We start from the raw sequence: 13,278 nt of genomic DNA on the forward strand, positions 1-13,278 counted from the left end.
TTCCCATCCCACCCTTTCTTTTTTATTGATGTGCCTGTAAAATATTCCTTGATAATTTATTTTGATAGTTCCTCTTTGCCTTCATAATTGTTTTTTTTTACTTCTCTCCTATTTTTGTATTCTCCCTTATCATGCACTCCTCTGTTGTCTATGTACTTAATGTATGCCTCTTTCTTTACCGTTAATTGTTCTCTTATGGCTTTATTCGTCCACTATATTTATATAGCGCCTTTAACGTGGTAAAATGTCCCAAGACGCTTTAGACAGACTTTGCTTGTGAGATGATCTTAGCACAACCCAATGGTGATGAACTGTATAATTCATGCAGCAAGGGCTGTTTTTAAAATATTAATTCTCGGGATGTGGACGTTGCTGGCAACACCGGCATTTATTGCCCATCCCTAGTTGCCCTGCGAAGTTGATGGGCCGCCTTCCTGAACCGCTGCTATGGCAGTTTGATGAGTGTCGCTGGGCCACTTCAGAGGGCAGTCAAGAATCAAGCACTTTGGTGTGGGGACTGGAGTCACATATAGGCCCAGACCGGGTAAGGATGGCAGGTTTCCATCCTTAAAGGGACATCAGTGAACCAGTTTGGTTTTTGTAACAATCCGACAGCTTCATGGTCACTTTTACCAGGTGTTTATTTCCAGATTTTTAAAATAATAACAACCGTAAATTCTACATCAACGAAGCCAGCCTATATCTTACTGTGATTGTGTGCATTGCCCTGGTTTATCTCTGTAAGCTCCCTAGGTTTCCTTACATTGGGCACTGTGTTATACTGTTCCTCCACTTGTGCTCGAAGCCAGTATAGAATAGAATCATAGAACGGTTACAGCACGGAAGGAGGCCATTCGGCCCGTTGAACCCGTGCCGGCTCTCTGCAAGAAGCACTTCAGTTAGTCCCACTCCCCTGCCTTTTCCCCGTAGCCCTGCAACCTTTTTTCTTTTAAATACTTATCCAATTCCCTTTTAAAAGCCACAATTGAATCTGCCTCCACCACCCTACCAGGCAGCACATTCCAGAACCCAACCACTCGCTGCATAAAAAAGTTTTTCCTCATGTCACCTTTGGTTCTTTTGCCAATCACTTTAAATCCATGTCCTCTGGTTCTTGACCCTTCTGCCAATGGGAACAGTTTCTCTCTACCTACTCTGTCCAGACCCCTCATGATTTTGAACATCTCTCATCAAAATCGCCTCTCAACCTTCTCTGCTCTGTGGAGAACAACCCCAGCTTCTCCAGTCTAGCCATGTAACTGACTTTCCTCATCCCTGGAATCATTCTTGTAAATCTTTTCTGCACCCTCTCTAAGGCCTTCACATCCAGTGCAGTGCCCAGAATTGGATACAATATTCCAGTTGAGGCTGAACCAGTGTTTTATACAGGTTGATCATAACTTCCACACTTTTGTATTCTATTCCTCCATTTATGAAGCCCAGAATCCCATAAATCTGTTTAACTGTTTTCTCAACCTGCCCTGCCATCTTCAACGATTTGTGCATTTATAACCCCCAGGTGTTGATTCTAACTCGCACCAAGTCCCACTCACCTACCATCCCTATGCTCGCTGACTTACATTGGCTCCTGGTCTGGCAATGCCTCGATTGTAAAAAAAAAAAAGAAATCTCATCCATGGTTTTAAATCCCTCCATGGCCTCGCCCCTCCCTATCTCTGTAATTTCCTCCAGCCCCACATCCCCCTCGCGATGTCTGCGCTCTTCCAATTCTGGCCGTTTGCGCATCCCTGATTATAATTGCTCAACCATTGGCAGCTGTGCCTTCAGTTGCCGGGGCCCTAAGCTCTGGAACTCCCTGCCTAAATATCTCCACTCTCTACCACTCTCTCCCCCTTTAAGAAGCTCCTTAAAACCTATGTCTTTGACCAAGTCTTTGGTTACCTGTCCAAATATCTCCTCATGTGGCTCGGTGTAAAATTTTGTTTGATAATCGCTTCTGTGAAGCACCTTGGGACGTTTTACTACGTTAAAGACGCTATATAAATACAAGTTGTTGTTCTGGATTTCTGAACTATAGGAGATATTTTCTCTTTCCCTAACCTCGCAAATCTTTTCATCACATTTTACTACATTAAAGTTGCCATATAAATGCAAGTTGTTTTTATTGATGCAGAGATTTGTTGAATAACTCAGTAGCACGCAGCCCAATGTCAGTGCGAAGTTCACCGACTCCATCGCTATCGCTTGAACACGGCTTCAATTATTAACATGAATTCTTGGGCAAGCCAGAGGTGTGAGGGAAATTCACTGGTGCCTGTTCCCAATGGGGAGTTGCACTTGCAGAAAGCACAGCTTGGAGAATGCTTGAGGAACAGGAGCCTGATGTACTTGTCCTGTGGACAGTTGAAAGCTCCAGGAGAAAGTTGGAAGAAGTGCAAAGTGTTAGTTACATTGACTGACTGGATCCCGCCTCCATACATATTTGACAAGATTTTTGTCGAAAGACGTGCATTTCTTCAGCACCTTTCGCGACCACTGGATATCCGAAAGCCATTGAAGTACTTTTTGGAGTGTAGTCACTGTTGTAATGTGGCAAACGAGGTAGCCAAATTTGCGCACAGCAAGCTCCCACGAACAGCAATGTGATAATGACCAGATAATCTGTTTTTGTTATGTTGATTGAGGGATAAATATTGGCCGTGACACCGGGGATAACTCCTCTGCTCTTTGAAATAGAGCAATGGGATCTTTTACATCCATCTGAGAGAGCAGACGGGGCCTCGGTTTAACGTCTCATCCGAAAGACGGCACCTCCGACAGTGCGGCACTCCCTCAGTACTGCACTGGAATGTCAGCCTAGATTTTTGTGCTCCAGTCCCTGGAGTGGGACTTGAACCCACAACCTTCTGACTCAGAGGCGAGAGAGCTACCCACTGAGCCACAGCTGACACTTTCGTCTTCTGTTTTTTTTTCTCTATCGATTGAAAATAATTCTCAAGATGCAGAATGCCCTGATTTAACCCTTTGTAAAATCGCCGCACTTGGGTTGACTTTTGATGGATTAATTGTGCCTTTTGTTTTGGAAACATTTTAGGTTTACAATGTCTGAAAATAAAGGTTAGTCCTCCCTGCCCCGACGAGCTGAGAATCCGACCGACTTCTCGTTAGTGAGGGACGTGACTAGACCATGGGTGAAAATGACGATGATAAAAGCAACCAAGCTGGACAACTGTTTGAGAACTTTGTGCAGGCTTCGACCTTCAAAGGCACACTGCAGGCATTCCACATCCTCTGCCGTTACCTTGATCTCGACCCCTTGGACTATCGGATGTTCTACTCCATGCTGAAATCAAAGGTTACCACCTGGAAGGCCAAGGCTCTGTGGAGCAAGCTGGACAAGCAAGCCAATGACAAGGAGTACAAGAAAGGAAATGCCTGTCCCAACACGCGGGTGAGTAGCGTTTAACCCCACCAACTGCTAGTTGCCTTCAATGCCATTACCAAAATTATCAGGAGACACCCCCCCCCCCCCAGCCACAATACTCCAGCTACAGTACAGGCAAAGGGCTTGTGTCTACCTGTAAACAGAAATTGCTGGAAATGCTCAGCAGGTCAGGCAGCATCTGCGAAGACAGAAACAGCGATAACGTTTCAGGTCGATGACCCTTCGTCAGAACTGGAAAAAGTTGGAGATGTTTCTATAGGAATGGGGTACTGAAGTTGCATGTTCAGCCATGAACTCATTGAATGGCGGTGCAGGCTAGAAGGGCCGAATGGCCTACTCCTGCACCTATTTTCTATGTTTCTATGTTTCTTTTTTTTATGTTTCTATGTTTCTATGTAACAATTTAACAGAGTTTTGAAGCAAATGTAGAGGTGGGGGAAGGGGAGGAAAGAACAATAAGGAAGGTCTGTGATAGGGTTGGAGGCAGGAGAGATTAAATGACAAAAGGGATGATGGTGCGAGGTGAAAGAGAACGGTAATGGGACAAGTATGGATAAGGATCCAAATAATGGATAATCAAGGGGCTATACGGAGGGAGGAACTTAATACATCACTATCAATAAAGAAGTAGTACTCGGTAAATGAATGGGAATAAAGGTGGACAAGTACCCGGGACCTGATGGCTTAGATTCTAGGGTCTTAAAAGAAGTGGTTGTAATCTTCCAAAATTCCCTGGATTCTGGAGCAGTCCCAGCAGATTGGAAAACTGCAAATGTAACGCCCCTGTTTAAAAAAGGAAACTATAGACCAGTTAGCCTAACATCTGTTGTTGGGAAAATGCTGGAGTCCATTATTAAGGAAGCAGTAGCAGGACATTTGGAAAAGCATAATTCAGTCAAGCAGAGTCAGCATGGGTTTATGAAAGGGAAATCATGTTTGACAAATTTGCTGGAGTTCTTTGAGAATGTAACGAGCAGGGTGGATAAGGGGGAACCAGAGGATGTGGTGTATTTGGATTTCCAGAAGGCATTCGATAAGGTGCCACATAAAAGGTTATTGCATAAGATAAAAGTTCACGGATAGAGGATTAGCTAACTAACAGAAAACAGAGAGTTGGGATAAATGGGTAATTTTCTGGTTGGCAAACAGTGACTAGTGGGTTGCAGCAGGGATCAGTGCTGGGGCCTCAACTATTTACAATCTATATTAATGACTTGGATGAAATGACCGAGTGTAATGTAGCCAAGTTTGCTGATGATACAAAGATGGGTGGGAAAGCAAATTGTGAGGAGGGCACAAAAATCTGCAAAGGGATATAGACAGGCTAAGTGAGTGGGCAAACATTTGGCAGATGGAGTACAATGTGGGAAAGTGTGAGGTTATCCACTTTGGCAGAAACAATAAAAAAGCAAATTATTATTTAAATGGAGAAAAATTACAAAATACTGCAGTACTGGGGGTCCTTGTGCATGAAACACAAAAAACTATTATGCAGGTACAGCAAGTAATCAGGAAGGCAAATTGAATGTTGGCCTTTATTGCAAGGGGGATAGAGTATAAAAGCAGAGAAGTCTTGCTACAACTATACAGGGTATTGGTGAGGCCACACCTGGAGTACTGCGTACAGTTTTGGTCTCCATATTTAAGGAGGGATATACTTGCATTGGAGGCAGTTCAGAGAAGGTTCACTAGGTTGATTCCTGAGATGAAGGGTTTGACTTATGAAGAAAGATTGAGCAGGTTGGGCCTGTACTCGTTGGAGTTTAGAAGATTGAGAGGTGATCTTATGGAAAAATATAAGATAATGAGGGGGCTCGACAAGGTGGATGTTTCCTCTCATGGTGGAATCTAGAATTTCCGGGCATAGTTTCAGAATAAGGGGTCACTCATTTAAAAATGAGATGAGGAGGAATTACGTCTCTGAGGGTTGTAAATCTCTTGCACAGAGAGCTGTGGAGGCTGGGTCATTGAATATGTTTAAGGGGGAGATAGATATATTTTTGAACGATAAGGGAATAAAGGGTATGGGGAGCGAGCGGGGAAGTGGAGCTGAGCCCATGATCAGATCAGCCATGGTCTTATTGAATGGCGGAGCAGGCTCGAGGGGCCAAATGGCCGACTCCTGCTCCTATTTCTTATGTTCTTAAGTAAAGAAACAAAAGATGGGTCTAGAGGAGGTGTAAATGGAAATTGCAGAATCATCAACAGCTGCTGTCTGGTAAAATGGGAGCAGAGGTCATGGTCTGAAGTTGTTGAACTCGATGTTGGGTTCAGAAGGCTGTAAAATGCCTGATCAACATTACTTAAATTGTGTGTAAGTTGAAGTAATTTCAGCAGACTTATCTAGTTACCAATTTGGGTTAAAAGAACTGGAAATTGCTCAGTTCTAGGACTGGAGGGCTGACACTTCAGTGCCTGTACCAGTAATGTATTATACTACTACTTCTTTCATACGGTACTAGCAAATCAGATGTCAATATCTAAGTCTGATATCCAGGCCAAAGCTTCCTGTGTAACAGTGTCGATCTCTTGTAGGCTGCCTGCGAATTCCCTCTGAGGGCAGTGTTCAATGATATGCTCCAGGGTTTGATCGGGAGCTCCACAGTCGCATGATGGAGAGGCTTTAATCTTCCACCTATGGAGAAGGTTGCAGCATCTACCATGACCGGTTCTGAGGCGGTTGATGGTTGTTCACTGTTTGTGAGGAAGGTTTAATCCTTCAGTTTATAGCATGCCTTTGTTACCTCTCGACGTGACTATTCCAATGCACTCCTGGCTGTCCTTCCACATTCTACCCTACATAAACGAGGTGGTCCAAAACTCGGTAGCCCATGTCCTAACTCGCACCAAATCTCGCTCACCCATCACCCCCTGGACCCACCTTGGCTCCCTCCCGGTTAAGCAATGCCTCGATTTCAAAATTCTCATTCTTATTTTCAAATCCCTGCGGGCCTTGCCCCCTCCCTATCTCTGTAATCTCCTCCAGTCCTGCAACCCCCCCACCCCGAGATATCTGCGCTCCTCGAACTCTGCCCTCCTGAGCATCCCTGATTATAATTGCTCAACCATTGGTGGCCGTGCCTTCAACTGCCTGGGCCCCAAGCTCTGGAACTCCCTCCCTAAACCTCTCTGTCTCTCTACCTCACTCTCCTCCTTTAAGATGCTCCTTAAAACCTACTTCTTTGACCAAGCTTTGGTCATCTGCCATAGTTTCTTATGGTGTCAAATTTATTTGTTTTGTCTTATAACATGGCTGTGGTGCGCCTTGGGACATTTTATTATGTTAAAGGCGCTATATAAATACAAATTTTTGTTGTTGGGACCCCTATAAGGAATCCATTCCGTATGTCGCAGTACTTCCAAGCATTTCGGCATCAGTCATCAAGGTTGAGGGGAGATCGCTGAAGGTGTTTGGCGACTGTCCGGAACGGCCTTCTAGATTTGAGACGGGTTGGTGGTAGGTTGTTAAAGTCGGCCTGGATCGGCATGTCTTTGCTGGTGTAGTGGTTGTATTCTCGGGAGACTGCATATTCGCGGTGTAGGTGTGGTGGGGCGAGGTTTGCAAGCATGGGCAGCCAAGGTGTTGCTGGCGATAAAACCGTACTGGTAGTAGAATTCAGCTGGACATCAACGGATTTGACGTGCAGACTGGATAGCCATGCCGGAGAGCAGTACTCCGCTGTAGAGTACACCAGGGTGAGTGCTGCCGTACGGAGAGTTTGACCACCTGCTCCCCCGGTGGATCCAGCAAGTTTCTGGATAAAGTTGACCCGACTCTTGAGTATCGTACTGAGCCACACATGCCAGGGAAGTTCCAGGTTTGCTCTATGGTTTATGCAGAGTTGACCGTTAGTACCTGATTGGACAATTACTCGAGGATGAGGAAACTACAGGGTTAGGAACAAAAAGCGATTATGTGGGACTAAACACCACTGCCTGTTCACAGAGCCGGCACAGGCACGACAGGCCAAATTGCCTCCTTCTGCGCTGAAAGCTTCTATGATTCTGGTACAGGAGGAGTCGTCATCATAGGCAGTCCCTCAGAATCGAGGAAGACTTGCTTCCACTCTAAAAATGAGTTCCTAGGTGACTGAACAGTCCAATACGAGAACCACAGACCCTGTCACAAGTGGAACAGATAGTCGTTGAGGGAAGGGGTGGGTGGGACTGGTTTGCCGCACGTTCTTTCCGCTGCCTGCTCTTGTTTTCTGCATGCTCTCGGCGATGGGACTTGAGGTGCTCAGCACCCGCCCGGATGCACTTCCTCCACTTAGGGCGGTCTTTGGCCAGGGACTCCCAGGTGTCGGTGGGGATGTTGCACTTTATCACTGAAGCTTTCAGGGTGTCCTTGAAACGTTTCCTCTGTCCACCTTTGGCTCGTTTGCCGTGAAGGAGTTCGAGTAGAGAGCTTGCTTTGGGAGTCTTTTATCAGGCATGCGAACAATGTGGCCTGCCCGGCGGAGCTGGTCGAGTGTGGTCAGTGCTTCGATGCTGGGGATGTTGGCCTGGTCGAGGACGCTAACAATGGTGCGTCTGTCCTCCCAGGGGATTTGTAGGATCTTGTGGAGACATCGTTGGTGGTATTTCTCCATCGATTTGAGGTGTCTACTGTACATGGTCTATGTCTCTGAGCCATATAGGAGGGCGGGTATCACAACAGGCCTGTAGACCATGAGCTTGGTGGCAGATTAGAGGGCCTGATTTTCGAAAACTCTCTTCCTCGGGCGGCCAAAGACTGTACTGGCGCACTGGAGGTGGTGTTGAATCAGAAGGAGTGCTGCTGCACTGTTGGAGGTGCCGCCTTTAGGATGAGACATCATATTGTTTAGGGTGAGTGTTACAGATCGAAGGCAGGCCTGAAGTTCTCCTGTTTTCTGGGACGGTGTCGGAAACCTTGCTGAGACTTGAATATCGGGGGGTATGATTAAGAAGTTTGCAGATGACACTAAAATCGGCTGTGTGGTTGATAATGAAGAAGAAAGCTGCGGACTGCAAGAAGATATCAATCAACTGGTGGGCAGAACAGTGGCAAAAGGAAATCAATCCAGAGAAGTGTGAGGTAATGCATTTGGGGTTGGCTAAAAAGGCAAGGGAATACACATTAAATGGTACGACACTGAGAAGTGTAGAGGAACAAAAGGACCTTGGAGTGCTTGTCCACAGATTACTGAAGGTAGCAGGCCAGGTGGATAAGGTGGTTCAGAAGGCATACGAGATACTTGTCTTTATTAGCCGAGGCATAGAATACAAGTGCAGGGAGGTTATGCTTGAACTGTACAAAACACGAGTTAGGCCACAGCTAGAGTACTGCATGCAGTTCAGGTCACCACATTACAGGAAAGTGATTGCACTGGAGAGGGTACAGAGGAGATTTACGAGGATGTTGCCTGGACTGGAGAATTTTGGTATGAGGAAAGATTGGATAGGCTGGGTTTGTTTTCTTTGGAATAGAGGAGGCTGAGGAGAGACCTGATTGAGGTGTATAAAATTATGAAGGGCTTAGATAGAGTGGATAGGAAGGACCTATTTCTCTTAGCAGAGGGGTCAACAACCAGGGGACGTGGATTTAAAGAAATTGGTAGGAGGTTTAGAGGGGCTTTGAGGGGAAATTTCTTAACCCAGAGGGTGGTGGGGGTCTGGAACTCACTGCCTGAAAGGGTGGCAGAGGCAGAAACCTTCACCACATTTAAAAAGTACTTGGATGTACACCTGAAGTGCGGTAACCTACAGGGCTACGGACCAAGAGCTGGAAAGTGGAATGAGGCTGGATAGCTCTTTGTCGGCCGGCGCGGACATGATGGGCCGAATGGCCTCCTTCGTGCTGTAAATTTCTATGATTCTGCAATCCAGGTGGATAACATCCACCACCTCACCTTCACCCAGCAGACCTGTTCAATGCTCAAAGAAACCCAATAAACTGTTCACAGACAGCTTTCCCCTTCTGAACCCTTCTCCAGTCAGACCCTGCCCTTCCACATGACCCCTTAGCCCATCCCCCATTGAAGACTTCAATGTTCTCCCCATAATTGAGACGAGGCTCACAGATCTGTAATTTGCTTCTTGCCCATTTATCTTTAAAAGCAAGGGGTGGATCACATTGCTGCCAATGGGATGTGACTTGATTTCAATGAATCAAAGAATCATAGAATGTTTACAGCACAGACGAAGACCATTCGGCCCATCGAGTCTGTGCCGGCTCTCTGTAAGAACACTTCAGCTAGTCTCACACCCCGCCCTATCCCCGTAGCCCAAAAACTTTAATTTCCCTCAGGTACTTATCCAATTCCCTTTTGAAAGTTGCTATTGAATCTACCTCCACCACCTTATCAGGCCGTGCATTCCAGATCCTAACCACTCGCTGCGTAAAAAAGTTTTTCCTCAAGTTGTCTTGGATTCTTCTGTCAATCACCTTAAATCTGTGTCCTCTGGTTCTCGACCCTTCCGCCAATGGGAACAGTTTCTCTCTATCTACTCTGTCTAGGCCTCCATGATTTTGAAGACCTCTATCAAATCTCCTCTCAACCTTCTCTGCTCTAAGGAAAACAACCCCAGCTTCTCCAGTCTATCCACGTAACTGAAGTCCCAAGTAATCAGGAAAGCGAATGGAATGTTGGCTTTATTGCAAGGGGGATAGAGTATAAAAGCAGAAGTCCTGCTACAACTATACAGGGTATTGGTGAGGCCACACCTGGAGTACTGCATACAGTTTTGGTCTCCGTATTTAAGGAAGGATATACTTGCATTGGAGGCAGTTCAGAGAAGGTTCACTAGGTTGATTCCGGAGATGAGGAGGTTGACTTTTGAAGATAGGTTGAGTAGGTTGGGCCTATACACATTGGAGTTCAGAAGAATGAGAGGTGATCTTATTGAAACATATAAGATAATGAGGGGACACGGCAGGGTAGATGGCACAAAGGATATTTCCACTCAGAGAAAACTAAAACATAGGCCCAAATTTTCCCCAGCACTGGGCCATTTTTTTGCCGCCCAGTGAGTTAGTTGGCACTGAAGCTCAGTCCAAAGATTCCCCAGTGTCGGGGCGTCGGCGTCTACTTCCAGCACCAAAATATTTGGTGCCATATGTTTGGTTTTCCTGTAAATGAAGGTTCCCGCGCTATTTCTGGGCTTAAGGCCAAGTTTCCACCCTGCGAAAATTTTTAACCCGGCACACGGAGCCTAGAATCACCGCAGGGAAAAGCCTTGCCTTCAGTTGGAGAAACGTGGGCTGGCCCACTCCTATCCCTGGCCTAATGGACTCGCTCGCTAATCCTTTAACTTTTAGCACAAGTAAAAATACTGCATTACCTGTAAGTAAGTATAAAAATACAAATGATAAATGAACCAATACTGCTGCAATGTTAAAGTGCATTCAGGCCATAAAATAAAAAAAATGTCAACTTTTTCCATCGATGTTTCTTGGTCCCAAAATTATCCAAAATCTTCAAAAGATATTCCATCAGGCTCCATTTTCCGAGACATGCATCAGGTTTTTCAAAGAAGCTGGAAAAATGAAGTTTCCAGCCGTGACTCCTCGCTGACTGCAGCCGGTGCTAGCCCTGGGCGCATGCGCAGCGCGGTTTTTTCCTTTGCGCAATTACTTGCCCATTTTTTTTTTTCTGGAGCGCATGCGCTGTGCGGTTCCGGTGCACACTGGAAGCCCCACCCTGCCAGTTCAGCTTGGGTAGCGACAGCACTAGAAGGTGCGCACGGTGGGACAAAACTTTGTTTTTTTTATTTTCAGCGCTGAGGGGCCAAATACAAACGGGGGTCCAGGTAAATGAGCGCCATTATTCTTTATTGGGGAAACTTGAGCCCTATATATTCTCAGAATAAGGGGCCGCCCAGTTAAAACTGAGATGAGGAGGAATTTCTTTTTTCAGAGGGTTGTAAATCTATGGAATTCTCTGCCCCAGAGAGCTGTGGAGGCTGGATCATTTAATATATTTAAGGCGTAGACAGACAGATTTTTGAGCGATAAGGGAGTAAAGGATCATGGGGAGCGGGCAAGGAAGTGGAGCTGAGTGCATGATCAGATCAGCCGTGATCTTATTAAATGGCAAAGCAGGCTCGAGGGGCCGTATGGCCAACTCCTGCTCCTATTTCTTATGTTCTTATGATCTCATCCCTTAAACCATTCTTGTAAATCTTTTCTGCACCTTTTCTAAGGCCTTCATATCCTTCCTAAAGTGCGGTGCCCAGAATTGGACACAATACTCCAGTTGAGCCGAACCAATGTTTTATAAAGGTTCAGCATAACTTCCTTGCTTTTGTACTCTATACCTCTCTTTATGAAGCCTAGGATCCTGTAAGCTTTTTTTATCCGCTTTCTCAACCTGCCCTGCCACCTTCAACGATTTGCGCACATATAACCCAGGTGTCTCTGTTCATGTACCCCCTTTAGAATTGTACCCTTTAGTTTATATTGCCTCTCCTCGTTCTTCCTACCAAAATGTATCACTTTGCACTTTTCTGCATTAAATTTCATCCGCCCATTCCACCAGCCTGTCTATGTCTTCTCGAAGTCTATCACTCCCCTCCTCACTGTTCACTATGCTTTGAAAGAGATCAGTGAGAGGGATTTGTAATCTTCGAGGCCAACCCCAGCAGCATTTTCCAGCATCTTGTGAAGTGTTCTGGCGATGTGGTGTGAATAAAAATTCTTCTTCACGGATTTTGCTACCCAATGTCCCTGACAAAATATCAACCTTCAGTTTAACCATTCTTTCACCGCTCCTAGTGCAGCTATTCTCCTCCAAGTCAAGGTCAATGGGAAATAGTTAAACCTCTTCCTACAGTTTCGGGTTTGGAACGGCAGCAGGGAAGCAGCAAAGCACGCAGTCCAGAGCAGAGTGGGTGTCCCTGGAATCTCCACTCCTCTTCAGACCCTCCTTAAAACCCACCTCTTTGACCAAGCTTTTGGTCGCCTGCCCTAATATCTCCTCCTTTGGTTCGCTGTCACTTTTCTCTGTGGTTAGGCTCTCGTGAACCATCTTGAGACATTTTCCTACGTTAAGCAACGTTAGATTAAAAAAATTCTCATCCTTGTTTTCAAATCCCTCCATGGCCTCGCCCCTCCCTATCTCTGTAATCTCCTCCAGCCCCAACAACCCCCCCGAGATGTCTGCGCTTCTCTAACTCTGCCCTCTTGAGCATCATGGATTATAATCGCTCAACCATTAGTGGCCGTCCTTTCTGTTGCCTGGGCCCCAAGCTCTGGAACTCCCTCCCTAAACCTCTCCACCTCTCTTTCCTCCTTTAAGATGCTCTTTAAAACCTATCTCTTTAACCAAGCTTTTGGTCACCTGTCCTAATTTCTCCTTCTGTGGCTCAGTATCAAATTTTGTTTGTTAATCGCTCTTGTGAAGCACCTTGAGTAATTTTACTGCGTTAAGGTGCTATATAAATACAAGTTGTTGTTTTAGGCACTATATAAATACAAGTTGTTGTTTTAGGCACTATATAAATACAAGTTGTTGTTTTCGGCACTATACAAGTGCAAGTTGTTGTTTTCGGCACTATACAAGTGCAAGTTGTTTTAGGCACTATACAAGTGCAAGTTGTTGTTTTAGGCACTATACAAGTGCAAGTTGTTGTGGTTTAAGCAGGGAATGGGAGTGTTTAAAAGTTGGATGTTGAGGACTGGAGAGGATGCGAGTGAAGAACTCTTGGCTCCGTGTAACTTCCCCATTAGTCATTTACAGATTGGTCACTTCCCCTCACCAACACATCAGTGCAAGCTGTGGGGTAAATCTACAAACAGAGGAAGTGTTTTGTGACATGATCTAGACCTAGTTGAGCTGTAATAGATCCAGGCATTGATTGCAAACACGGAAGTTTTGGTAAAACTTCATAAATCACTGGTTAGGCCCCAG

The 13,278-nt window shown here is 45.6% G+C and overlaps 1 protein-coding gene across 10 annotated transcripts in view; it reads left to right on the plus strand.

Moving 5' to 3' along the window:
- Positions 1-13,278, plus strand: part of mical2b (microtubule associated monooxygenase, calponin and LIM domain containing 2b) — a 403,033-nt gene that overhangs the window by 80,335 nt on the left and 309,420 nt on the right. For all 10 annotated transcript variants that reach the window (XM_070899462.1, XM_070899461.1, XM_070899469.1 and 7 more), the window contains one exon: positions 3,056-3,412. In XM_070899462.1, the coding sequence (XP_070755563.1) occupies positions 3,149-3,412 (264 nt within the window). In that variant the 5' untranslated portion in view covers positions 3,056-3,148. The remainder of the gene's footprint in view (positions 1-3,055; positions 3,413-13,278) is intronic.

The sequence above is a fragment of the Pristiophorus japonicus genome, chromosome 14 (genome assembly GCF_044704955.1).
Source record: "Pristiophorus japonicus isolate sPriJap1 chromosome 14, sPriJap1.hap1, whole genome shotgun sequence".
Classification (NCBI taxonomy): Eukaryota; Metazoa; Chordata; class Chondrichthyes; family Pristiophoridae; genus Pristiophorus; species Pristiophorus japonicus.